The sequence below is a fragment of the Penicillium oxalicum genome, chromosome VII (assembly GCF_001723175.1).
Source record: "Penicillium oxalicum strain HP7-1 chromosome VII, whole genome shotgun sequence".
In the NCBI taxonomy this organism is placed as follows: domain Eukaryota; kingdom Fungi; phylum Ascomycota; class Eurotiomycetes; order Eurotiales; family Aspergillaceae; genus Penicillium; species Penicillium oxalicum.
The window spans coordinates 1,301,254-1,324,800 of NC_064656.1; the positions used below are offsets into that span (position 1 = coordinate 1,301,254).

At 51.9% G+C, this 23,547-nt stretch overlaps 5 protein-coding genes across 5 annotated transcripts; 3 read left to right on the plus strand and 2 right to left on the minus strand.

Moving 5' to 3' along the window:
* Window positions 1–45: 45 nt before the first annotated feature.
* On the minus strand, window positions 46–8,863 carry POX_g08992 (uncharacterized protein; the record flags this gene model as incomplete). The annotated part of the gene is made up of 3 exons (XM_050117758.1): window positions 46–8,511; window positions 8,608–8,697; window positions 8,792–8,863. The coding sequence occupies 3 exons, from the start codon at window positions 8,861–8,863 to the stop codon at window positions 46–48; spliced, it is 8,628 nt and encodes a 2,875-aa protein (XP_049965902.1).
* A 2,631-nt stretch (window positions 8,864–11,494) lies between these two features.
* Window positions 11,495–13,891, plus strand: POX_g08994 (uncharacterized protein; the record flags this gene model as incomplete). Its single annotated transcript, XM_050117759.1, has 1 exon — window positions 11,495–13,891. One exon carries the CDS (start codon window positions 11,495–11,497, stop codon window positions 13,889–13,891), a length of 2,397 nt encoding a protein of 798 aa, XP_049965903.1.
* Window positions 13,892–15,556: 1,665 nt separating this feature from the next.
* On the minus strand, window positions 15,557–15,697 carry POX_g08995 (uncharacterized protein; the record flags this gene model as incomplete). Its single annotated transcript, XM_050117760.1, has 1 exon — window positions 15,557–15,697. The coding sequence occupies one exon, from the start codon at window positions 15,695–15,697 to the stop codon at window positions 15,557–15,559; it is 141 nt and encodes a 46-aa protein (XP_049965904.1).
* Window positions 15,698–18,565: 2,868 nt separating this feature from the next.
* Window positions 18,566–19,483, plus strand: POX_g08996 (uncharacterized protein; the record flags this gene model as incomplete). Its single annotated transcript, XM_050117761.1, has 2 exons — window positions 18,566–18,876; window positions 19,198–19,483. 2 exons carry the CDS (start codon window positions 18,566–18,568, stop codon window positions 19,481–19,483), a joined length of 597 nt encoding a protein of 198 aa, XP_049965905.1.
* A 1,246-nt stretch (window positions 19,484–20,729) lies between these two features.
* Window positions 20,730–21,704, plus strand: POX_g08997 (uncharacterized protein; the record flags this gene model as incomplete). Its single annotated transcript, XM_050117762.1, has 1 exon — window positions 20,730–21,704. One exon carries the CDS (start codon window positions 20,730–20,732, stop codon window positions 21,702–21,704), a length of 975 nt encoding a protein of 324 aa, XP_049965906.1.
* Between the last annotated feature and the right edge of the window lie 1,843 nt (window positions 21,705–23,547).

The window sequence follows — 23,547 nt, forward strand, 5'->3', positions numbered from 1 at the left end:
GCCTGGTAAGAAGTTGGAGGTGGAAGAGAGGTATGTGCAGGGCCACTATTGGATGGAGGCATGGTGAGATCGAAGGAAGTCCTCCCGCATGTTCAGACTGACGTCAGAATTGCGGTACTGCATCAAGTCTTCCCGATGCAGTCCTCGTACTTGCTCACGGCCAGCCGTTGAGATGGACCGAGCGAAGGATTGAGGCCGTTGCTGTCCTCCAAAGGAGACTCGGAAGTTTTGTGGGGGCACAAGGCCGGGGGATTGGCGGCCGCTCGAGCTGACATTGGGGAGAAGAGTCTGGCGAGGAGCGAAAACGGGGAGACGCGCGAACGACTCGGTATCTGTGGAGAGAGAGAGCTGGCTGAGACTGACAGCAGATAGGTTGGATACGCCGCGCGAGTGCGAACGCATGTCCCGCAGAGGGAAATTGGAGACGGAGCTGTAGACGTCGGACATATTGGATGCCGCGGACGAGCGCCAGGAATGAACTGCGCTTCGGGGGATCGTGATGATTTCCTCGTCCACTGTGGTGTTGTTCACGGCAGCTGCAATGTCCGAAGGCTCAACGGGGTCACCTGCAGCGCGACTGGCCATCATCTTGGCGGACTTGCCAATCCAGAGCATCTGCTCGTGCTCACGCAGGTATCGGTCACCGCTAAAGGACTTTTGCACGATCTTGCGCGTCATCATTCCCAGTTTGCGACGCTGCTCACTCTTGGTGTACATGCGTCGTGTGATTGCCTCGACTTCTTCCCGGGTGGGTGCTGAGGTCAAAACAGGGGCAGGCTCGGTGTCATCGCTGTACTTGCTCCATTCTCCAAGCATACCGAGCAAGGAGATTTGAGCCTTGGCCAGCGCGTGGGCATCGTTGGGGGCGACGACGGCACTGAAGCGCGAGAAGTCATCAGGGTCGCTGAGCACACGCAGGGAGGCACCGACGTCTGTACAGACCACGGGCGCTCCGGTCAAAGCTGCTTCACCCAGCGCCAGTGGGAGTCCTTCGGACAGAGAGGAGTTCAGGAAGAGCCAGGTGTTCTCCAGCACCTTCATGGGGTCGGCGGTTCCTCGCAATGTAACGCGTCCACGAAGACCCTTGGAAGCGATGATCTCTTGACACTCTGTGGAGTATGTCGGGGCTTTGTCAATGGCACCGTAAATATCGAGATGGTAGTCGTCGAACTTCCATTGGTTGATAATAATATCGGCAGCGAGGAGAGCAATCTTGATATCCTTGGCATACCACACGTGAGACAACATTGTCACAGTTGGGCGCTCAGACTTGATCTCTTTGACAGGTGCGAACTTTTGCATGTCGGTGATACCGTTGACAACAGGATCAACCTTGCGACGGAAAGTATTGCGGTGCTCGATCGTGCCTTGACAGGTGCCGATCTCTACTTCCCAACCGGGGTTGAAGAAGTCTGCACATGGTAGGATGATATCCGCATGGTGAAGGGTCAGAGCGGACGTGATACGCATCAGACCAAGAAGGGCGTTTCGGACAAAGGGTGAAAGCTTGCAAAGAGCCGATGACAGACACAGGTTAGTCTCACGCCATGCGATGGCGTGATCCCAAATCTGCAGGGTACACTTGCGCTTGATCTTACAGACGACACCGTAAGATGCACTGACACTGTGATGCGACGCTTGGAAGACGCCGGGGATCTTGTCTGGCACGGGAATGGAGAAGATGAACAGATAGCGGTACCAAAGCTCCAAAGCAACATCGAGTGTACCCAGAGTAGGGAGTTCAGTGTCCAGCCATTCCGAAGACGGCGTGGCATTTTGCATCTCCTGAGTGAGCCACAGATCTCGCCAGCTTTGCTTGACCACTTCGCTGTTCCAGACCTGCGACCAGTGACGTGACTCTTGGAAGTAGGTGTTGAGGTTCACCAGAGCTCGAGTTGCCTGCTGGATGTCGGCCTTGGAGAGATAATTGGCTCGAGCTCCCTTGACCAAAGCTGTCAAGATTGGAATAAAGTTCATCTTAATGTCGAACTCGCTGGCCGAGGTGACGTTCTCAACTTCTGCGTCCAGCTTGTTGCTGAACAGGCCGTGGGTCGGCGTCATGAAGTCCAATCCCCACAAGGGAATGACCTTGAGTGACTGCACGTTTTTCTCGGTCTGATGCTTCGGAACACCAAAGTCGTTTGCAGACTCACAGATCATGTGCCATTTGATTGTGCGAAGAGAGTTGATCATGTCTCGTCGACAGGCAGAGACACCACCACCCTCGTTAGGCCAGGTACCGTTGTCTGCAGCCATGACATGAAGAGTATCTTCGGTGTCTGAGCTGATTTCCCGCGAACGCGTGGTCACGACTGCATCACCTCCAGGGCCAAAGTTGAAGAAGTCACTGATCTTGACAGCAAGGGGCGTCCAGCTGGAGATGTTGTTGTCCAGATCCGCACTTGCCATGACTGCGTCAGCACGAAGCTCCATGTACTTTCTCGCGGCTCGAAGATTTCCCCAGTCACGGCTTCTCCAATACGGTCGGAGAACTTCATCCTTGCGAAGAATGCGGTCATCCATCCAGCGAACGATAATTCCGTCCAAGTCATTGCGATCTTTCCAAGCCTTCCACATTAGTGAACGAGACCGAGACGTAGAAACAGCAAATCGCTTCTTGTTCCATCCCAGAGCTCTGGTCAAGACATTGGAACGCAGACTATCAACGTAGAAGAATGGGTTGTCGCTGGCAAAACTGGTATATGTGGGTTTGGCAAGCACGCCCAGGTAATCGTTCTCGATCATGGGCGGTGTCTGGACCTTCATACCATTAACAGTGGTAAAGATTGTCGGGTGGAACTTGTGATCGTAGAGCCAGCGACTTTCATAAACGTCGCCACTTGCCTGCTGGACAAAAGTGGCTTCTGTGACCTTGGTATGCGGAATCCAACGGTGCTCCTTGTTGCGATTGCGACGAGGAGGGGCGCACCAGGCAACATTGCAAGTAATATGAGACAATGAGAACTCGGCTCGGAGAAGCTCGTCACCAAAGCGTGGGTTCTTTCGATAGTGATATTGGAACCGGATCAAATTTCCATCCTTCATGTAAGAACCCTTCTCGACGAGACCCTTGGAATTGTATTGAATACTCTGCAAGTGGTTCTCGCCTTGGACACAACGTCGACCCAGAGGCATTCTCGACTTGGTAGATGTGCCGAGCTTGAGACCCTTCTTGAGCGGAGCTTGGTAATCGTAGTGGTATTCATTGACCAGTTTGCCGTCCTTGAACTCTTGTTTGATGAGAAGCAGCATCTCGCTCGTGTAGCTGCTGACGTATTTGAGCGTCCTGGCCTCCTTGTCCTTGGGCTCGGTCTTATGTTCACCAGAATATTGATACACTTTAAAGCCTCCATCTGTCTCTTGGTGTCTGAAGGCCGTGAAAGTGCCATCGAGTCCACGAATGATAACCCTGGTCTTCTTGAGGTGGATGGTCATTCCCTTTGTCTCGTCCCACAGCTGCTTGACATTCTTTCGGCCATGGAACAAGAAGAAAGACAGACCGATATCTTGCGTAATCTTGCCATAAACCCATACCAAATTGAAGAGGAAATTAACAGGCACACGGACAACCGTCGGGAGTGTCTTCGTGACGTGGTCAAATTCTCTCTGAAACTCAGGATCGGCGATCATGGCAACCATGGCAAATTTCACCAGTGTTCCTAAATTGTGGTAGAGATAGCTGGCTGGTGATCTGAGCAAGGTTAAGGGCAACGGCAGTTTTCGAGGAACATAAGAGATAAATTCTGCTGTCTGGGGCTCCGCAGGGATTGCTGATTCTCCAGTGCCGTGGTGTGTGTACTCGAGGATGCTGACTGCCATCGCTGCGCCAAGGTTACATCTCGCCACATGAACGTCCAGATATTCGGTGTCGAATTGGCAGAGACTCTTCTGTAGCCATTGATGTTCGCTGTCCTGCAGACCGCATGGTCTTCCCACACAGCGATTCAGCAACGCCTTTCGGACTTCCGCAGGTAGTTTGTCCCAGTGAATGTCTGGTTCAAAGCCAAGACATAGCTGCCGAAGGAGCTCCTTCTTCGCCCACGTCATGACAGAAGTGGTGTTTGCCTCTTCACGTAACATTCGAGACACTGTATGAGTGACACCCCCTGAAATGATCACTTCGGCCAAGCCTGCGTATTCGTGAGGAATACCCATAATCATCTCAGCGACAGAGTGAACCAGAGTTTCCGCAATAATTTGACAGTTGGCGCTGACATCGAGTCGCTCATCGTGAAGTCCTCGCACGCTGATTGCTATCTTGAGATGATCGCCGGTACTGCAGCTCAAAGCGCGGATACCAGGTCCCATGGAGCCATGCGCCACAAGTTCTAGACTGATATCGCCGTTCTCCCATGACGCGAGAGCCTGATCAATGATGCCGTCCGAGTTGGGGAACGCCTCCTCGACTCGGAGCTCTTTCTTGCGGTTCAGAAGGACATTCTTGATCTCGACGCCGGGATGGGCATTGGGATCCACTCTGAAGCGCGAATCGGCCGGAAGGAGCGACACATTCTCGAAATAGCTCTGAAGCTCTTGCTGGGACCATTCTGGGTCCGCCCAAGGCGTAGTAAAAGCATGGAATGTTTTACCCAGCTCGACAGGCGAATCTACCTTCTTTGGCATCCCCATTTTGGCATTCAAGAAGGTAAGAATGGCAATGATCCAAGTAGCGACCCCAAGACCGATAATCTGTGAGTACAGTGAAGTAGGGAAAGCAACCTTAAGTGCAATTCCTAGCGGCAAGCCAACACAGATACCAACAAGGAGCGGCTTTAGAGCATGAGGCCCAGTGAAAATTTTGGTATACTGGAACCAAATGAGGCCGCTATATGCGAAAACGTAGGAGAAGAAGATGCCCATGGCTTCCAGACGATACTGGAACACCCAGACAAGTGTTGTAGAGAAGGCAAGACTCCACACATGCCACAGCAGATACCGGTACAGAGTCTTCCAGTAAACCTTCCGGCGGAACGCGATGCTCTTCTTTTGGATGGCTCGGATTTCCTTTGCAGACTTGACGGCAGTGGGTTTGTCACCGCCGATTGCCGCGTGAAGCTCTTGGGCTTTCACGTCAATCAGCACGGCACCAACAAGGTAGTAGGCTAGAGCGAATCCAACAGCCATGCGATTAGCATCATTCACAGAAGCAGTCAGTCCGAGAATGCGATCACCGCTGAGAAGTTGAATCCACTTGTCGAGCAGAGCGATGAGGAAGTAAAGGATACCGCAACCGATTTCCTTGCTCGATTGACGCCAATGCACAAAGGCATTATGAAGACGAAGACCTTTTTGTGAGTTGCGGAGCACGTCGAGGGCGACCTTTGTCTGGATGTTCCAACCGGAACTGAACGGAATGGGTCGTGGGACGTCTGCATAGCGACAATACCAATCCAAAAGAAAGTTTGTAGACTCCCAATCCCGAACGAGCTCCTTGACCAGCTGGTCAGTAGTCGGCTTTGTGAACATCCGGCGATTCTTCTCGGCCATTATATCGTTCAAAAGAGCGTCCCGCGCCAATTTGAGAGCAGCAGGTTCGCTCATGGTGCCGAAAACCTTCTCGTTGTTATTGCCGTGGACGGAGATGTACCATTTGCGAACTTCCGTGTCGTCGGTACGTCTGATGGACTGGTACCATGTCACCCACTTGGAAAGTGTTGAGCGCAAGCTGAGAAGTAGCAGCCCATTGAAGACGTAGATGACGGCGAGGTAGACAGCGGAGTCGCTGCCAGTGAACGTCGTAATGATCGGAGACAAGAATAGGACCGGAATGCAGTAAATAATGGGTTTGCGACCGGACAGAAATGACGAGCCGGGATAACTGAAACTCGCGAGCGCAGCAAAGATGGAGAAGTAGAGGGTGAACCCGACCAGGTAGAGATAAAAAACGATACCTGCGCGTGCACCCCTGACACCAGAGATGGCGATGAATCCAATCAAGCCACCAGCCACTGTGAACGCGATACCCGCAATCAAGCGAATCAAGACAAACATGTTGGCGGCAGCAAAGGCCATGGAGATGAGATAGTACGGTCCACCGCAAGCAATCATCGTTCCGATCGCACCAGAGAAGAGCAGAGAAATCATCAAGCCCATTGTCGCACTATCCTGCTCGGCATGCGTCATGTAGGCTGAGAGGTATAGTCCGCGGCCGATGAGTGTAAGTAGGATGATATCAATCAGAGAAGGAATCGCAAAGACACTGAGGAAGGTGAATCTTTGATAGGATGGCATGGTCTTGGCCTTATCCTCTGGGTTCACATCAATCTGAGCACCAGCATAGGATGTGGCTAACTCTGGAGCCCCATTGATCCAGCTAGGCGGTTGATTCTTGGAATAGTATGCGCGGAAACGATCGGACAACAACTTGCCGAAAACACTCGGATTGACGCCGAAATAAGCCTCACATCGGGAGCCCAGCGCGAAGGATTCAGCAAAAGCGGCAGCCTGGTCAGAATGCTGGTTGAATAGAGGATTTCGGTCGGTGACTTCCGCGTAGATCTCATCGAAAGCATTCTTTCTGGCTGTGCAGAACAGGGCGAGGGCCAGCATATCCAAAAAGGCGTCAAAGTCACCGCTCTGGACCAGGTTGCAGAATCCAGTCGTGATGGCACTGAGCTCATCTTCGCGGTGATACTTGTGCATCTCAGTGAAGACGGCATCGACCTGGTGGAAAAGATCGAGAGAGGTGGAGAAAGACGGACGCGCGCAGCCTTGCTCTTCATACCAAGACAGGCGATCTTCGATCAATTCTTCAGCGCTCGCAGAGCCCTCCAGGTAGCCCACAGAGTTGAGCTCCCTTAGCTGGGCGAGAGACGGAGCGTCCACGAGTTGTTGCTGGATATAGGCACAAATGGTTTCAGTAACTTCGCTGTGAGCATCGGTGAGCGACAGGTGCTGCAGAAGAAGAAGTCGCTCCTCTGGACTCAGCCCATCGATATCCTGCACAAATCGGCGCGGAAGTTGCGTTGACGGAGCGAAATCCTCTGACCACCGTGCCAACGCCACCTCTGTTTCGCAACTGACATGGCGAGAGAATCCTTTGCCAGAAAGGAAAGTATGCAGGACGGTCCCCGCGAGACCATGGGCGTTTTTGGAAACAAAAACTTCAAACCTGTCCTCGTCTTGCTCAAAGACTGCCCAGAATCGGGTGTCGGAGGTCTTTTTAAGTCCGGAATCTAGCGCCAGATTCACCTTCAATGAGCCCTCGGCCGCCATCTCCGACAGGTTCTGGATAGCAGCCAGAAGAGGCGCATCTTGGCATGAACGGGCTAGATGCTCGTGGAAATTACGCATCAGCAGACCAATGCTCTGGATCTTTGTGGCGGGTACGGGATGAAGAAGTTCCAGTCCTTTCAGGCGTTGCTGAGATTGAAGAATTTCCGCAAAAGCCAACGGAGTAGGGTCGGATCCCAAGGGGAAGCAGCCCATGTTCACGTATTGTTGTCCTGACATTGAGACTGAGAGAGGATGCCCCGATGACTTGATCTGTGCCACCCACTCCGGGGGTTCTCTGAGGCGGAGGGAAGGACTTTTGACGGATTGGTTTGAGGTTTGCTCAGAGTCAAGGAACTTGTCAAGAGCTGGCAGAAGGGGTCGAAGTGCATCCCATCCCGTATCCTTCCGAGGGGAAGATGCGATATCACGATTAGCTCGCCATTTCTCATGAACCTTCATCACGTCTGCTTCCTTCAACCAACTGAAAGCTGGAAGAGGCTCCGTGGTCGGGATGTTCAATTTAGAGTCGTAGAGAGATGCCTCGCGACCGATCCAGGAGATAGCACTGTAAAATCCACACCAGAGAATCGATCTTCTCACGATAGCATTAGACAAGGATACATCATTGTCGACAGTCTCCCAGGCAAGCACCACGAAATCCCTCATGCAGGCCTCCGAAACGAATGCCTTGATCGTTGGCTGCAGCTGTTCCAGCTGGAAGTAGTCGCGCTTTTCTCCGGTTGGCATGATACTGGCGTTACGAATGACCAGACCAGAAACGTCCTCATTTTGCAATGCCTTGCGGTTCTTCAAAAACTTGGGCGCTTGCGTTTCCAGATAGACGTTCAGTCCAAGCTCACGAATGGTCTCGAAGAGCTTCGCGTAGAAGGCCGGGGTCAATTTCTCTTCCCAATTGGCGAAGACGACGCCAGAGAAACCGCTGTTTCTGAAACATCCCTCGAGTGCCTCCTCGATTTTCTTGACTACGGTCATAACCGGTTGCGCGGGAGCATGGATCTTGGCAATGTCGATCCGACCGAGTACTTGGCTGTCCTTGGAGCTCAGAGTCGCGCTTTGGACGCCTTTTTCGAATGGATCCACGATGACCACATCCCACTGATTCAGCAGCTTTTCCTCCGCCGCCGTCAACGGTTGGCTGAAGCTCCCCAAGTATACTCCGAAAGACGCAGGTTTCTTCCCGGCGGCTGAAGTGCGAGATATGTTCAGCTCTCGGTTTGCCAGTTGTTGAAGTCGTTGTGCGACATCGGGGGGAATTATGTCCGGCGTCGGGCGCGACTAAAGTAACGAGGAATATTTAGCACATGAAGCAAAAAGGGAGCAACTCTCGACACTCTATTGGTAGATTTTATCCCAGATGAATGGCCTACTCACCTTGTACCATTTGATACTCTTCAGCGTGATCGACCAAGCAATGTGCGAAAGTCCAATTGCGACGCATGCTGCTATAACAGCAATCATGAACTGTATTTCATTAGTTGTTTGAATGGCCCTGCCGCGATTTCTCGATCTTCGATCATGTCCGCGGGTTTGAATGTGGTCTGCAAAGTTGACTTACATATTGCCACCAATATTCCGTCAAATAAGGCCCATAGAGGGGATTAACCGAGAGAATTTTGCCATGAGCCATCTTGAAAGAGTCCCGGTCGAGCAGCGACTCTCCGCGACAATCGACTGTCTAAATCAAGAACGACAACAGTATGAGAGCTGGTCAGATGCACTGCATCACCCTTAACTCATTTGTGTCTGGAGCTCTTTCTACCATATAGCACGAGGCTCTTCAAAAAACGAGGAAACACACCCCCAGAGTGTAGATTGAGAAAGAGTTAACTGGGCAAGAGAACCAGGGAGAAGGTAGCGTGTCCAGGTATCGAGTTGATGAAGAGAATCGAAGTAACGATTGACAAGTCAATCAAGGTGATATGGTCAAGCAAAGTACTGTGAACTTGTAAATTCTGGCCCCACTCAGTCACCACTCTGCAGACAGCCAACGCAACTAGACTTGGTCCCTCGTCTCGCCTGGAGACTTTCGAGACTCGTGTTGAGAGCAACTGAGTCCGTGACATGCATAGTGGATCTCTCAAATGGCAAGGCAGGTGGGAGCCCAAACTTGATGCGCAAAAATAGCCTGCCGCTAAAGCGAAACGCTAAGGCTAGAAAGTCATCCACTACGGTTACAATTTTTGATATGAAAATCGAGGATCGGGAAAGAGATTAAAAAAAAAGGAAAAAAAAAAACAATTCGAAAATGGGTAAATCAAACGAAAAATGAGACATGCAGTGGGGTCGGACGTGGAGCTGCAACAACGAAGGCTCCGATGCCATGTGTGTTGCAAGTTTGCAATGGATCCCTGGTCCTCCACGCTCTCGGTCTATCCGTGGTCGTACAATCGCAGGTTCTTCTCACTTTTGCCTTCCGCAGATCACTGAGCATCGGCCCGTATCCCCCGAATCCCGGTACGTTGATCCCAAGATGCAATGTTCCTCCAGCCAGCGTGCGTCTCACCGTCACGAGCTCGATTGACAACACACATTTAGGTCCAGGGGCGGCTGGGGGGCTACGGTCAAGAATAGCAATTGCTTTGGTACAGTGGGGGTTATTGCCAAAGATTTTAGAGGAGCTTTTTTGAAAATGGAAAATGTAAAATGATCAGGGACCAATCCAAAAATGAAGTAGAAAGGTACAGTCATGGTCCTAAATGGAACAGGGCATCCAGACCCAAAAAAAAAAAAAAAAAAAAAGGATTTCCAGGTACTGTAGGGTTTTCCCGGCTGGGGCTTCCCGACATTGATCAGTACCGTATTGCAAAAAGTTTCTGGTATTGTAATCGATGTACCGTCAAAGTTTCAGCGGAGAGACAAGTTGAGCAATACGTAAATGTTTATATTGTACCATACTCGACCACGTCGTGCACACCGCTTCCATTTACGACCAGATCCCCCATTGGGTCCTTTTGCCACCGCTCCCAGATCCGTGGAAGCCCCATCGATTTACTTCGTGAGGGTCAACAGAGATCTCCAAATTCCTCAAGCCGAAGTTCCTACTCTGGTTCGGTTCAGGATGAGAAATTTCAACAACAGCACCCTCAGAACCAGCGGTCCATGTGCACAGACATTGAGTATTTCTCTACATCTGATTCGTTATGTACGCTGGTTCTGATGAATCTCAAAAGAACCAGTCCCTTGGAAGGGACCCGAGCGAAGGATTGCCTTTTAGGTTCGCCCTTTGGCCGATACTGTAGACCCTTGAGGGTCTGCAGTGGAGTGGATGTGAAGTTGACTGATGTTGAGATATCTGCTCTCCCGTGTGTAGAATCTGAAAATTATATCCGAGCCCCCAGCTTGGCGCAGGACCTTCTCGGAGGATTTGGTGCAATCGAGCACATGCTCCACGGCCGTTTGACATGTCTCAGCTGAAAACCTCGTCTCGCTTCACAAGCCTCCGCATCCCCTTTCTTGGGCTTTGACCTCCCACACTTGGGCTCGGGTACAGCGAGCTGTTTTTGTCCTATCTTCTGACAGCCAGGGGTCCTGTCGTCAACAGGTCGCCCGTCGAGGTGGGTTTGCGGCCTGCTATACGGGTTCGGACGAAGAGATATGGAGTGTAGACTGTAGAATCTGGATGTATGAGTTGGAAGTTTGGGTGAGAATTTCAACTCCCACGGCACAAGCTGTCATTTCTCGTCATCCGCCAATGATGTTGAATCCAACACCACTCACATTCTCCCGCTACGGACGAGTCATTGCCGGTCTAGTCCAGACTGTCCGCAATGATGCGAGAGGCTCTGGGGTTCGGCCCAAAATCGCTGCTTGTCGGAAAGTTCGCAATCTGACCTGTTCAGGTCCCAAAACGTGCTCCACTCCTACGCCACACATGGACTACGAGAAAAATTGCCGAGCTCTGGGAGATCAAGGCGCTTGACAGTGGAGTCTCTGATTCGTAATGCTGAGCTTGGAGCCGCATTTAGATCGATCGAGAGGGATGAGGGTGGCATGACTGATGCTTCTTTGGTACTTAAAGCCCTGGGATGGATCGGGCTTACGGCTGGATCTCAGATGTGATTTGACTCTCTTCACTTCGCATTCCACTTCAGTTGTACTCGTCATTCGTTTATTTTCTATTTTGGTTGATTTTGGCCCTTTTTTTCGCTAAAAAACTCTCTTTTTTTCCGTTCATCCAATTTCTTTGGGGTGCATGGTGTACGTGATCTGATCACTCGTTCCCCTCGTTCCTACGTCTGCACCGTCAGCTCCAATTGAAATGGTTCAGCTTCCTGCGTGGGCTGTTCCCACTGCATGCTTCACGGGCATTATAACTTGTGACTCTCGCCCAGGTGTCTGGCCTTCCAAGACTCCTCAAGTCATCTCGTGGAATTCTCCCATCTTTGGTCCCCATCCCCCTGCTCCTCCTGCAGCAAAGCCCACCACCTCTGCGCCGACAACCATTCTCGCGCCTACCGTCTCCCTTCATTCCTCCGGGACTACCAAGGCGGCTACCGTCGCGACAACCACTCTCTCTCTCGCCTCGACCTTGTCTGCGCCAACTGGTGTTCCAACCACATTGAGCACCTCGGCGATGTCTTCTATCGCGGCGATCTCGGCCTCGGCCTCGGCCGCTGTTTCGGCGGCGGCTACGCCCTCGGCCTCGGCCACGGCCCTTGCCCATGCCACTGTCGCTAACAACATTCTGGTCATTGCCAGAGATGCTGCATCGGCCAGTGTGGCTTCGTCGGGCCTGAACGGCTATGGCATTCCCTTTACCACGCTCATTGTGCCCCAGGCTGGAGCTCCGCTGCCGGCCCTGAACTCGAGCAACGCTGGAAACTTTGGCGGTATCGTGATTGCTTCCGAAGTCAGTTACGACTACGGTGCCACGGGCTGGCAATCTGCGTTGACTACCGATCAGTGGAACCAGTTGTATGCCTACCAGCTCGCCTATGGTGTCCGTATGGTCCAATATGACGTCTTCCCTGGTCCGCTTTACGGTGCCACCGCCGTTGGAGGCGGATGCTGCAACCCGGGAGTGGAACAGGACATCTCTTTCACCGACACGAGCGAGTTCCCTACCTCTGGCCTTCGTACCGGTGCCGGTGTGAGCACGGAGGGATTGTGGCACTACCCGGCCACGATCAGCAACACCACTTCCACCAAACAGATTGCCGCTTTCGCAGCGAACTCGGTTGTGTCGACCGACACTACTGCGGCGGTCATCAACAACTTTGATGGTCGTGAGCAGATGGCCTTCTTCATCAGCTTTGCCACGGATTGGAGTCCCACATCCAACTATCTGCAGCATGCTTGGATTACCTGGATCACTCGTGGTGTGTACGCTGGTTATCGCCGTGTCAACTTCAACACTCAGATCGACGACATGTTCTTGGAGACTGAGATTTACTACCCGGCGGGTAAAAACTTCCGCATCCGCGCTGAAGATCTGAGCAACATTCGTGATTGGTCCAAGACTGTCAACGCCAAGATGAACCCAGGCAGCATCTACTTCCCTGAGACTGGTCACAACGGTAACGGCAACATCGAGAACTCCTCCAGCACCGACGCCGGCTACACTGCGTGCAACGGTGGTGGTATTGAGTACGACAGCCCCGCAGACACTGCATTGGAATTCCAGAAGCCTCTGGGAACCGGCACCAACCTGTGGCCCAAAACCCCTACTCAGTACACCTGGACCACCGCATGCACTCGCCTCGATCCTCTTCTGCAATGGTGGAGTGTGCCTGAGAACCTGAACAGCATTGCTTCTCTCTCCCACACCTTTACTCACGAGGAGCAGAACAACGCCACCTACTCAGATGTCACCAAGGAAATCAGCTTCAACCAGGCATGGCTGAAGCAGAATGGCTTTGACAAGGCCCAGCACTTTACTGCCGACGGCATCATCCCTCCCGCCATCACCGGTCTTCACAATGGCGATGCGCTGCAGGCCTGGTGGAACAACGGGATTCGCAACTGTGTCGGTGATAACACTCGTCCCGTCCTGATGAACTCGGAAAACTCCATGTGGCCCCTGTTCACTACCGTGGCCGCCAACGGCTTCGCTGGTATGCAGGTCAACCCCCGCTGGGCGACACGCATCTATTACAACTGTGATACTCCTGAATGTACTGTCCAGGAGTGGATCAACACGTCGGCCGGCAGCGGTACCTTTGCTGACCTGCTCGCCGTTGAGAAGGCGGACACTATGCGCCATCTGTTTGGTCTTCACCACGATGGCTACATGTTCCACCAGGCCAATCTGCGCAACATCGATGTCTCTCCGATCACTATCAACGGTGTTAGTGCCAAGTGGTCCATCTTCCAGGCGTGGGTGGAGACTCAGGTTCATGAGTTCACTCGTCTGGTCGAATGGCCTCTGGTGACTCTGAAGCAGGCCGACATGTCGGCGCAATTCTTGGCTCGCTACAAGCGTGATGCCTGTGGCTACTCCTTGAGCTACGCTACCGACAACGGTAAGATCACCGCTGTCACCGTCTCCGCCAAGGGAAACACCTGCAGTGAGGCCATCCCCGTCACCTTGCCCACTGCTCCCACCAACACCCAGGGCTTCACCGTGGAGCAGCTTGGCAGTGACCCGGCCACGATTTGGGTCAAGCTGTCGGGCTCTCCCGTCACTCTCACTCTTTCTTCGCCCATCTCTCTTTAAATGATGATATCTCTGCGCAATTTCGGACCTTTTGAGTTGCGAAAGTAACTACTTCTTGTTTTGGCTTCAAAACCGTGCTGCCTGCCTGCGTGTCTCTCTCTCTCTCTTTCTCTCTTTCTCGCACGCGCGCGGCCAGACATAGTTTCACAGTACATCTTTGCCATTTGTCTATAATGAATATAATTCGGATTGAACGTTATTTATTCTTGGACTGACCCAGTTTTTCATCAATATGAAACCAGTTGAACACACTTCGTCGCATCGGGCCTGACTGGGGCTCCCACAGTAGAGTAGCAAATACATCCATGTCTCTCCCCCCTGGAATGCCATATTTTCTGAGTTGGATTGCTGTCAGATCCACTTCTACGTGTAAGAGCCTCCAGTCCGACCCTCCTCCGCCACTTCATGTCCCGTATTCAGTGTGAAACCAGAATTCCCGGCATCATCATCCGCACAAGTAAGTCGCAGTGTGCGCCGTGCACTGGAGGTCGCGCTCAGACTCTGCCCCTGACCAAATTAAACGTCCAGCGGTGAAGTCTCAGCCCAATACATGTCCGTCAGACACGCCCGGGCCCATCGACGTCTAATTTCTGCAGGTCCGACGCAGGTTCAAGTGACACAGCATGACCTCGAGAGCTGACCGATTCCACCCTTCTTCCGGCTCCGCCTCCGCTTCGCGATTGACGCATGGCCCCATGACCCTGTGAATTCACATGGATCGAACCGCTCCGTCGGAGTAAGCAAAGATCTCAAAACTACGAATCAATATCAAGAGGTCGAGGTGGCAGTGGGGAGGGGGAAGGGCTGGGGTGCATGAAATACATCCATCCCTTGACTCCGAGATGCATAGCGAGTACCGCGCGCTCACACTCGAGCTGGTCCATGTGCGCTTAACCGCGCGCGGACATCGATACATCTATTCTGACGAGACCTTCGGGGATTGATCAAGTACATAGGTATCTTTTGGCTTTCTTTTTCGCCCTTGGGGATTGGGTAAGAAAATTGCGGTATGCGCGCATTGACTTGCTTGGCGATCGCTTACGATGGCAGCCGTTGCCAATGGATAGTTCATACATACTTCATACTGTGCATGATGCTCGGCAAATAAGCACGACGACTCTTGGCTTGGTCTTGGTGAGACTCTATGCGTTGGCAGTTGGAGAGACTCTGTTCCGATTGTTCAGCGACTCTGGAAATTTATTGGAAAAACTGGGCGGCATTTCAAAATATTACTTGTAAAAAAAGAAACAAATGGTTCATAATGCAATGAGCTATGGTATTGCCCGCTTGTAACTTTTATTCTATGAGAAGACAGGCTAACCATGTTCTCATAGGGAATAGGTGGCTCCAGGTTCAGTTGGACAATGGAGTTTTCACGGAGTCAGTCAAACATGACAACCGCCGGCCGAGAGGACAATGTGGAAAGAATAAATCAACATCCATCAGAGTGATGTTCCCAGATGCAGACTTCAGCCGAAATTGTCCAATAGGTCAACGCTGACGTGCTCGACTACATCAATTGGGGGGCAAATCAACCACATACGAGGACAATGTAGTCACTGCCTCGTGGATGTCTCACTTTACTGCTCTATCGTGTCAATGTCCAGCTCGCTTGGGCTTGGGTGGAACTCTCGTAAGGCGGGCGAAACTGCATGACTATGGCCCTCATCCCACTATGTCCAGTGTATACGCATCGTACATCCCTATGCGCCTTACTCTGACTGATTTCTGCCCCTCCCCCAACCGCTGAGCCTCGATCAGAATCAACTGAGACAATTCCCTCCAACAAATGACAAATAATGCCATCAGAATGAAAACGAGGTGCCCAAGCTGTAACTGTAAGCCAGGCAGGTCCAGGCCCACGATGCTCTGGGCATAGTCCGATCGGCGGCTTCGGGGTCGACATCTGCAGGATGAACTACTGTACAGAAAAGTGTGTCCACATGTACAGATCAGGATGCTTCTAAGCCCATTTTTACCCGGCTCCCCTCATCAAGGGTGAGAGCGGCATAATGATTATCCTCTTGACATGGGTTTGGCTAGGGCTTCTTTCGAATCAAACACGCATGAGGGGGGCGGGGAATAGGAGATGGAATTGGGGCCAATTCCCACTGATGAGACTTTGCCTTCGGGCCTCCCCCGGGCTTACCAGGTATGCACCGGGGCCGTATCTCCATGAATCAAAATAGCCTCCATGCAGGAAGGCGAGAATCTTCTAATGCCAGTTCGGCCATCCCGGAGGGATGAAAGGGGCGGACTTATTGATGATGCGTCGCATGGCGCGTGGAGGGCGTGGGGAGGTAGAAGGAAGGATGGAAGTGGGATGGTGAGAAGGGGCTTGCATTGATGGCGTATGAGAGATGATTGGATTAAGCAGATGGATTCCAACTCCATGCTGTACTGTACATGAGACTCGGCTGGGTCCATAATGCACGCTGGCATGACGAATGTCAGTTGCTAGCGCTTAGTGGCTTGTTGTTTTTTACGGGGCGGCACCGGGGTAAGGTGACCGCGATGCATTTGGGCACGAGTACGAAATCCTCCTGGTTGAGTGGAAAGAACTATTCGTATTGATAGGCATCCAAAGTACTGGATAGGGACAACAAGAGCGGGAAAATCAAGTGAGCCAACTTCTGTGAGGCGCTTGTAGTCGTTCTTGGCACGTTTTGCACGCGGATCGAAAGACGGCAGAGGGATTACGTGGCCCTCTCTGGGACTTCTGTTGTATAATTCATGAATACAGTGAATACACTGGATAATAGTGTTGATTAAAAGATGTCTCGGAGAAGATTTTCATATTCCTGTGTGGGTACTCTGTACTGTATGGGGGCAACGCCGGCAGCATAGCCAGAAGCCCAGGGAGTCTCGCTCCATCCGATAGCTGAGCTAGTTAACAATTGACTTTTGGAAGGAGGCGGATGTGGCGCTCGGGTCGTCGACAGCGAGAAAGCGAAATGGACCTACAGTAGAGGTGGGCACCGTTTGTGAATGAGCTGGATCTTGGGACGTCAGTGTTCACTACGGGGACGAGAAAGTCAACGGGCGATTTTCTATTTGACTGTTCAGGCAAACAAACGAGATTTGTCTATCGATGATTGCTCGACCGCGGTACCGTATCTCGAGGGTATCAGCAAGACAGAAAAGGGAGATGGCCGAGTCGCTCTGTGCCCATATCATAGCCGACCATGTAAGACTGAGAGCAGACATATCCACTTAACTCGATGCACTAGTCGATCACCGCGAGCGGGCTTGTTGATGGCCGGCGGGAGCATGCAGAGTCCTCCCGAGACATTCCCTCAACTTCAAACGGGACGACTCGACCACCTCCTGTCCTGGTCAATGTGATTACCAAGCCTTTCACTCGAACGTGGGAACAAGTGGTATGAAGCTGGTGTCGTGGAGAATAACCGAGACAATAGCCTCGGAGGAGTGGTCTCAAAAAAACCTTCAACATTGAGATCAAATATGGTTCATCGGGTGGGTTATTGGAAATCGAGGCTGAACTATAACAATGGGAAGTAATGGTTCAGCATGTTTTCGGGGAATCTCATCCAAAATCCAGCTCTCGCCACCATCCCTCCTGTGATGTCTCTATTAGGGATATTGTCCGAGCAGCTAGGACACCTGAGGCACCGAGAGCGACTGGTAAAATGGCACAGGGGTAGACATTTGTTGTTGTGGCCTTTGGCTGTCCGTATTTGCTTTTTGTTCCAAGCGTGAATCACATTTGAAGTGTGGGCAACTGCTAAGGTCACAAATCGACTGGTTGAGTTTGACAGGGCTAATGCATCCTGTGTTGCAGTGCTGTCGCGTGGGGCTAGAACTGGATTGGATTGCGAAGTGGCGGTACAGCCTCAGCAAAGTTTACATGGGTAATACAGAATGTATCTGTATGTAAGTCTGCTCTCGTAATGTGAACCAGGGTGTATTGCAAAAAACAGACCTGCGAAGGAAAAAGGAGGGGAAAAAAGAAAGATCTTACGCACCGGCAGAGAAAGGTTTGCTTTCAAAGTTATGGATCCGACTCCCCAATAACCCGCTCCCTCAATCTCAATTCTTCACGGCTTCAATTCTGCTAGCGTGGATAGTTCCACCCACCTTTCCAAGCTGGGTTAGCCGCCTATGCACAGTGCTCAAATCGACCATGCTGACCCGGGAGACTTCGCTCTCGAAGCGTCCATGGCCCCGGGGTTGTACTAAAGTTCTCACGTTTTTCTCACGCTCACTAGAGTTAGTGTGTCGCAGTCCGCCATCGCCCGTGGCCCCACCTTCACTCCCAACACAGAACAGCAACTAGTCGAACTCACTAGCCAGCACATGCATCAAGATTTCGGGGCGGAGCAGGGTGAGACGCTTCGGATTATTGGCGGTGTTCCAGACTTCCGGCAGAGGTGCGACTGGGGTCAGGATCTCGTTCTTTTCAGCAAACCTGACCAGTCGCAGATAGATAGATCATCCGATTCGCAAATTTGGAACTCGTCCCGCTCGGCATGGTCAAAATTAAGAATGGCAGCGGGGGGGGCAAAAAAATTAAATAAGGAAAAAAAACCCAATGGGGGAAAAAGGCAGACAACTTAGGAATGCTGTACCTGAATAACGTCGTCGAACCATGGTCGGCTGGGTGTTTACATTCGTGGATTGGATCAGAATCTCGTAGATTTTGCGGGAGGCGTCATGGACACGGGAGTGGATCGATGGACCGATGTCGAGGGAGGGATTCACATCCAAAGAAATCTTCGGCTATCGAGACCCTTTTGGGACAAGGATGGGGGTGAAGACCAGAATGATGACGAGACCCGTCAGATGGATCGGATACGAGAGTGGCAGCATTGGCTTAAGCATGGGAATTTGAGAGAACAAAGTACAGAGTACAAGATCTCTGCACCTGTGTGCTCTTTGCACACCAGGTTGAGCAATACTATTGTGAAGTATCCTCTACTTCAGTCCGTTCTGCGGTGGGTCGATCGTCCTAGACGGAAGAGGGGGTGTGACTGTGGGACGGGCGCGGACTGGTCTTTGATGTCGGACTCCGTGGTCCGTCTGGTCTACACACCTGTTTCGTGTATTGACGAGACACCGTGGTATTGTAGTAACTTTAGTAGTACAGTACCTGAGTAGGTAGGTGTATGTATGATGCCACCGACTTAGGTAATCCACATCCACTCCTCCAGGGGTTCGTGCTTCTCTCCAGTCGGGAGACGTGGGCCAGAGTCAAGGCTCGCGTTGATGCACATTGTGCATTGCACACTGTGCCATAGTAATTTTGCCACTCAAATAAAGACAGTCGCTGACCCTATTGCCTTCAGACAACAGCCATCTAGTGTCCCCGTCCGAAGGTGGGCTTTCAAAGAGGGACAGTGGTCCAGTGGCTCGAGCCGAAAAATCAGACACTTTGGGATCTCGGGTCATGAAGCACGGCGAATCAGCCATAAAATTGGGAGCGCTGGACTCTGGGACTCTGCACCAGTGCAGAGGATGCGCTTACCGGCTGGACCTCGGTACCTTTTCCCATCTTGGTGCACCGAGCATGGCCTCGAGGTCTGTGCAAGACTCATCACTCAACTCATGCAAGCACTCTTCGTCTTTGGGTGATCTCGTATTTGTCATGGACTCCATTTGTCTAGTCGCAGCCATTCATCATGACTGGCCTCACGCTTTGAGAGTGCGGTGTTGTGCTTTCCAAGTCCAGCTTCAAAGGGGGATGTTCAATGCCAGGTGATAGACGCTCTAGGAACACCGAGCTTGATAAGCTTGTTTCGATCGGCTAAAGATTATCTTCGGGATGACTCGGCCCCCGAAGATCCTTTATTAGGTCCACCACCCTAATCTCTCTGCCCTACGGGTCATATCTGTAGGGCAGATGATTATTCAAGAGAACTCTCCTCTGTTCACATGGAGTAAATTCTGGATACTCTCGTTCTGTTCTCACAATGGATTCTAGCGATCGTGATTTGCTCCGCCTCCATTCGGTGGATCGCCCCTGTGGCATTGCATGGTGAACCCAGTTCCGTGACCGCGGAGGTACAGTATCGGCCTGAATCCCACGGAAGAGGGTTGATTGATACCATACTCTCATACTGCCAGATATCTCAGCAGTCAATCCATATTGGGGCTGCACATCCATCCTGGGTGACCCGATTCAACCAGCGGTTCATCTTGCAGCGACCGCTAGGCTGCCGAGTTTTCACCGGATCCCTCCTTCCCTCCGTAATCCGTATTGGCTGTGGTGCTGTACTGTCACCTGCCCGGTCGGCCCTCTTTCTGATCTTGCAGCGCTCTCCACAGCCACGAAAACTGCAAGATTGGGTCCAGTTCGTTAAGGGGTCTCCCTATTTTCAGCGGTGGTTGCCCATGGGTTGCATCTTTGACACCAACACAGGCGGCAATCATTTCAATCAAATCACTGGACCTCTTCCCCCCCTCTCCAACCGCCGCCAAAGCCAATTTGTGATTGGAATTTCTGCCCTCAGCCCATCGCCACAGCCCTCAGCCTCAACGCGCCGGTCTAGGCCCCCGCAATCCTCAAACTCTTCCCATTTTTCCTCCGACTGTGTTGGAGCTAAAAGATGCCAATTGCCCACTGCAGCCACTTGATTTGTTTGTGATACACCGATCGGCTCCAGTGATCTGCCTCCCTTGTGTACCCCTCAAACTCTGCTGATCCGGAGTCAAGCGGTTTCTTTGACGCAAACTCGGCGTCTTCCAGCGACCGTGTCGATCGTAGAAAGCCCTCGCCTCTAAACATTTTTATTCTGCGGTTGCCCCTCAGTTGGACTCTTTTCGTTCATCTTTTTGCCTTTATATTCTACCTCTTCGAGTATCTTCAAGATCCATCACGATGGACAAGGCGCCAACCAAGACGGGCTGGGCCGCCTGGACGACCAAGAAAAAGGCCACGGTCATCTCGGTGGTTGTCCTGATCCTCGTCGCGTTGGGCGTGGGATTGGGTGTCGGCCTCGGCGTCGGCTTGAACAACGGATCGGGCGGCGAAGAGGAAGGCAGTGGCAGTGGGAATGGGAATGGAGGCACCGGAACTGGCGGCAATGGAACCACCACCGGTAACGGCACGGTGAAATGGCAGCCCGACGTGGGCGTGAAATGGCAGATCGTCCTGCTGGGTGCCCTCAATGACACTTCCGTGGATGCCGACGTCTACGACATTGATCTGTTTGACAACGACAAGAGCACCATCTCGACCCTGCAGGGCCTCGGGCGCAAGGTCATTTGCTACTTCTCCGCCGGCACTTACGAGGACTGGCGACCGGATGCGAAGGAGTTTGACAAGGCCGATCTGGGGAAGAACCTGGCCGACTGGCCCGGCGAGAAATGGGTCGACACCAACTCGAACAGCATCCGCCAGATCATGCAGACGCGCCTCGACATGGCCGTGACCAAGGGCTGTGACGGGGTTGACCCTGACAACATCGATGCCTACGATAACGAAAATGGTCTCAAGTTGACCCAGGATGATGCGACCAACTACGTCAACTGGCTTGCGGGCGAAGCGCATGGTCGGAACCTGTCCGTGGGTCTCAAGAACGGCGGTGCCATCATCGACAGTGTCCTCGACAACATGCAATGGTCAGTGAATGAGCAGTGTGCGCAGTACCAGGAGTGTGACACGTATGCTGCCTTCACCGAGGCGAACAAGCCCGTCTTCCACATTGAGTACCCCAAGGGTGACAACACCAACAACAACAAAGATGTCACCACCTCGCAAAAGTCCTCCGCTTGCAATGCACCCAGTGCCGGGAACTTTTCAACTGTCATCAAGAACATGAAATTGGACAGCTGGGTGGAGTACTGTTCGTGATCATGCGACAGAAACCCGAGAATCCCATCTCGCATTCTTCCTCTTAGGCATTTTCTTTCCATTTCCACACACACCCCCTACTTATGGCGTCATATGCATATATCACTAAATAATTACTGGAAGCGAATTGGTTGAGATCTACTCATACTGGATCAATTGAAAACACATTGCAACGTCTGGCATCTAGAGCCTAGGCAGTCACTGAGCGAAGCTCTGGTCTTGTTCACGCTTTTCTCTCTCACGACAGGCCTAGAATAACTTGGGCGGCAGTTCAAATAGATACTGTTTGGAACGATGGACACCCAAGTCAACGCCATCGATCTTTTAGGCTCATGTACACCCCATTCTCCCATTTTGATGCAATAGCACCGGAGGAAACGTTGGACGTCCATTTTTCAGTATACTCTCGGCCAAAATTGCCTGTTTCCGTCTCGTCGTTCTAACTAGCGCCCTATGAAAACCCCCCAAAAGCCCAAAGCGAAATCCCTCCTCATTCTTGTCCTGTCGTCGTGCAAGCCACATGTGGCCTGAGCAACTCTTTTCCAGCGGAAACGCTGTTGGCAGGGGCCGCCATGCTTGGCGTGCTGCAAAAGAGAAAATATCCCCCTCTCCCCTTTTGACCCTCCGTATCAATGGTTTCAAATGACCCACGAAGCGACACTTTGACTCCTCTAGGTGCTTTTCAAAGTTCCAAGCTTCAGCTCGGCGATGCAGGCTTTCATTCCGCGGATGAGACTAATTCCGCCCTACAGGGAAACCTCCAATCTGGGAAGTGTATCTGAAGACCTTTGCCGCCTGGTATCATTAAGTAAAAAGACCCGTATTTTTTGTCAAATTATTCGGCTGGAAAGGACCCCCTGATTCGAGTCACGTACCCATCCCGTAGTCAACCGATAGCGGGGTTATTATTTATGAGCGGCTCGCCGGTTCCTGGTAATTCTTGGTGAAGTGTCGTCGATGTTTGAAAAGTGATCTTGGCGGTTTGCCAAGGTTTGCTCTGATTCTGCACATTTGATTGGATAGGTTTTACGGAGAAATCTCAAAGCCACGTCATTGGCGGGGTGACATGTATGTCGTCGCGTCTTGGAAACAACGGGCGCTTGGCATGCTTTCTCAACACTATCAGTGTCAAAGGCTGTCCCGTCCTTGGTGGGCGAAAGAGTGTGCTGTTCAGGATGGATCATCTGGGCAAGACGAGGCTTCTCGCTGCTGTCGCATGGTGGTCCAGAAATACATTCATATGTACTTTGGGCCCGTGGTATTGGTAGTGGTACCAAAATGTCCAGTCATGCTTACGGATAACCGAATCAAGCAGTATGTAACCTAAACTTACCCAGTTCGGCAGCTTGCTCATGATACGGTCTCGCCATCGGCTTGCAAAATTTCGACCGTGTGTCGCAACATTTAGCCGGTCCGCTGCTCATTGGAGAACTCAATTCATAGCTTGATGAAGAAAAGAAAAACTGCTGTTTTGTGCATGGTACAGAGCTTTTTTGTTCTTGCCTTTTCTGGGGCCCCCCCTTCCACCTTTCGCCCGTCTGGGGCCGAGGGGGCTGGCTGTTTGAAAACACTCGACAACTGCTTTTAATAGTAATATGTTCCTCCCATCCGACGACTTGAACCTTCACCGACCAATGATGCATTGGACATGTCAGAATGATGACTTCCAGGAGTAGTGTTGGAAAAACTCAGTTCGACTCAAGCATCTCATTAGCCGTGGAAGAGTTTTTCTACTGCGATAGGCCGGAGACGACTGGGCGACTTTTGATACTGCTCACCCCGGTAGACGGTGTAGATGGGACTTGAACCTCCCGCTGTGCTGGGGGCTTTCCGCCCTTGCATT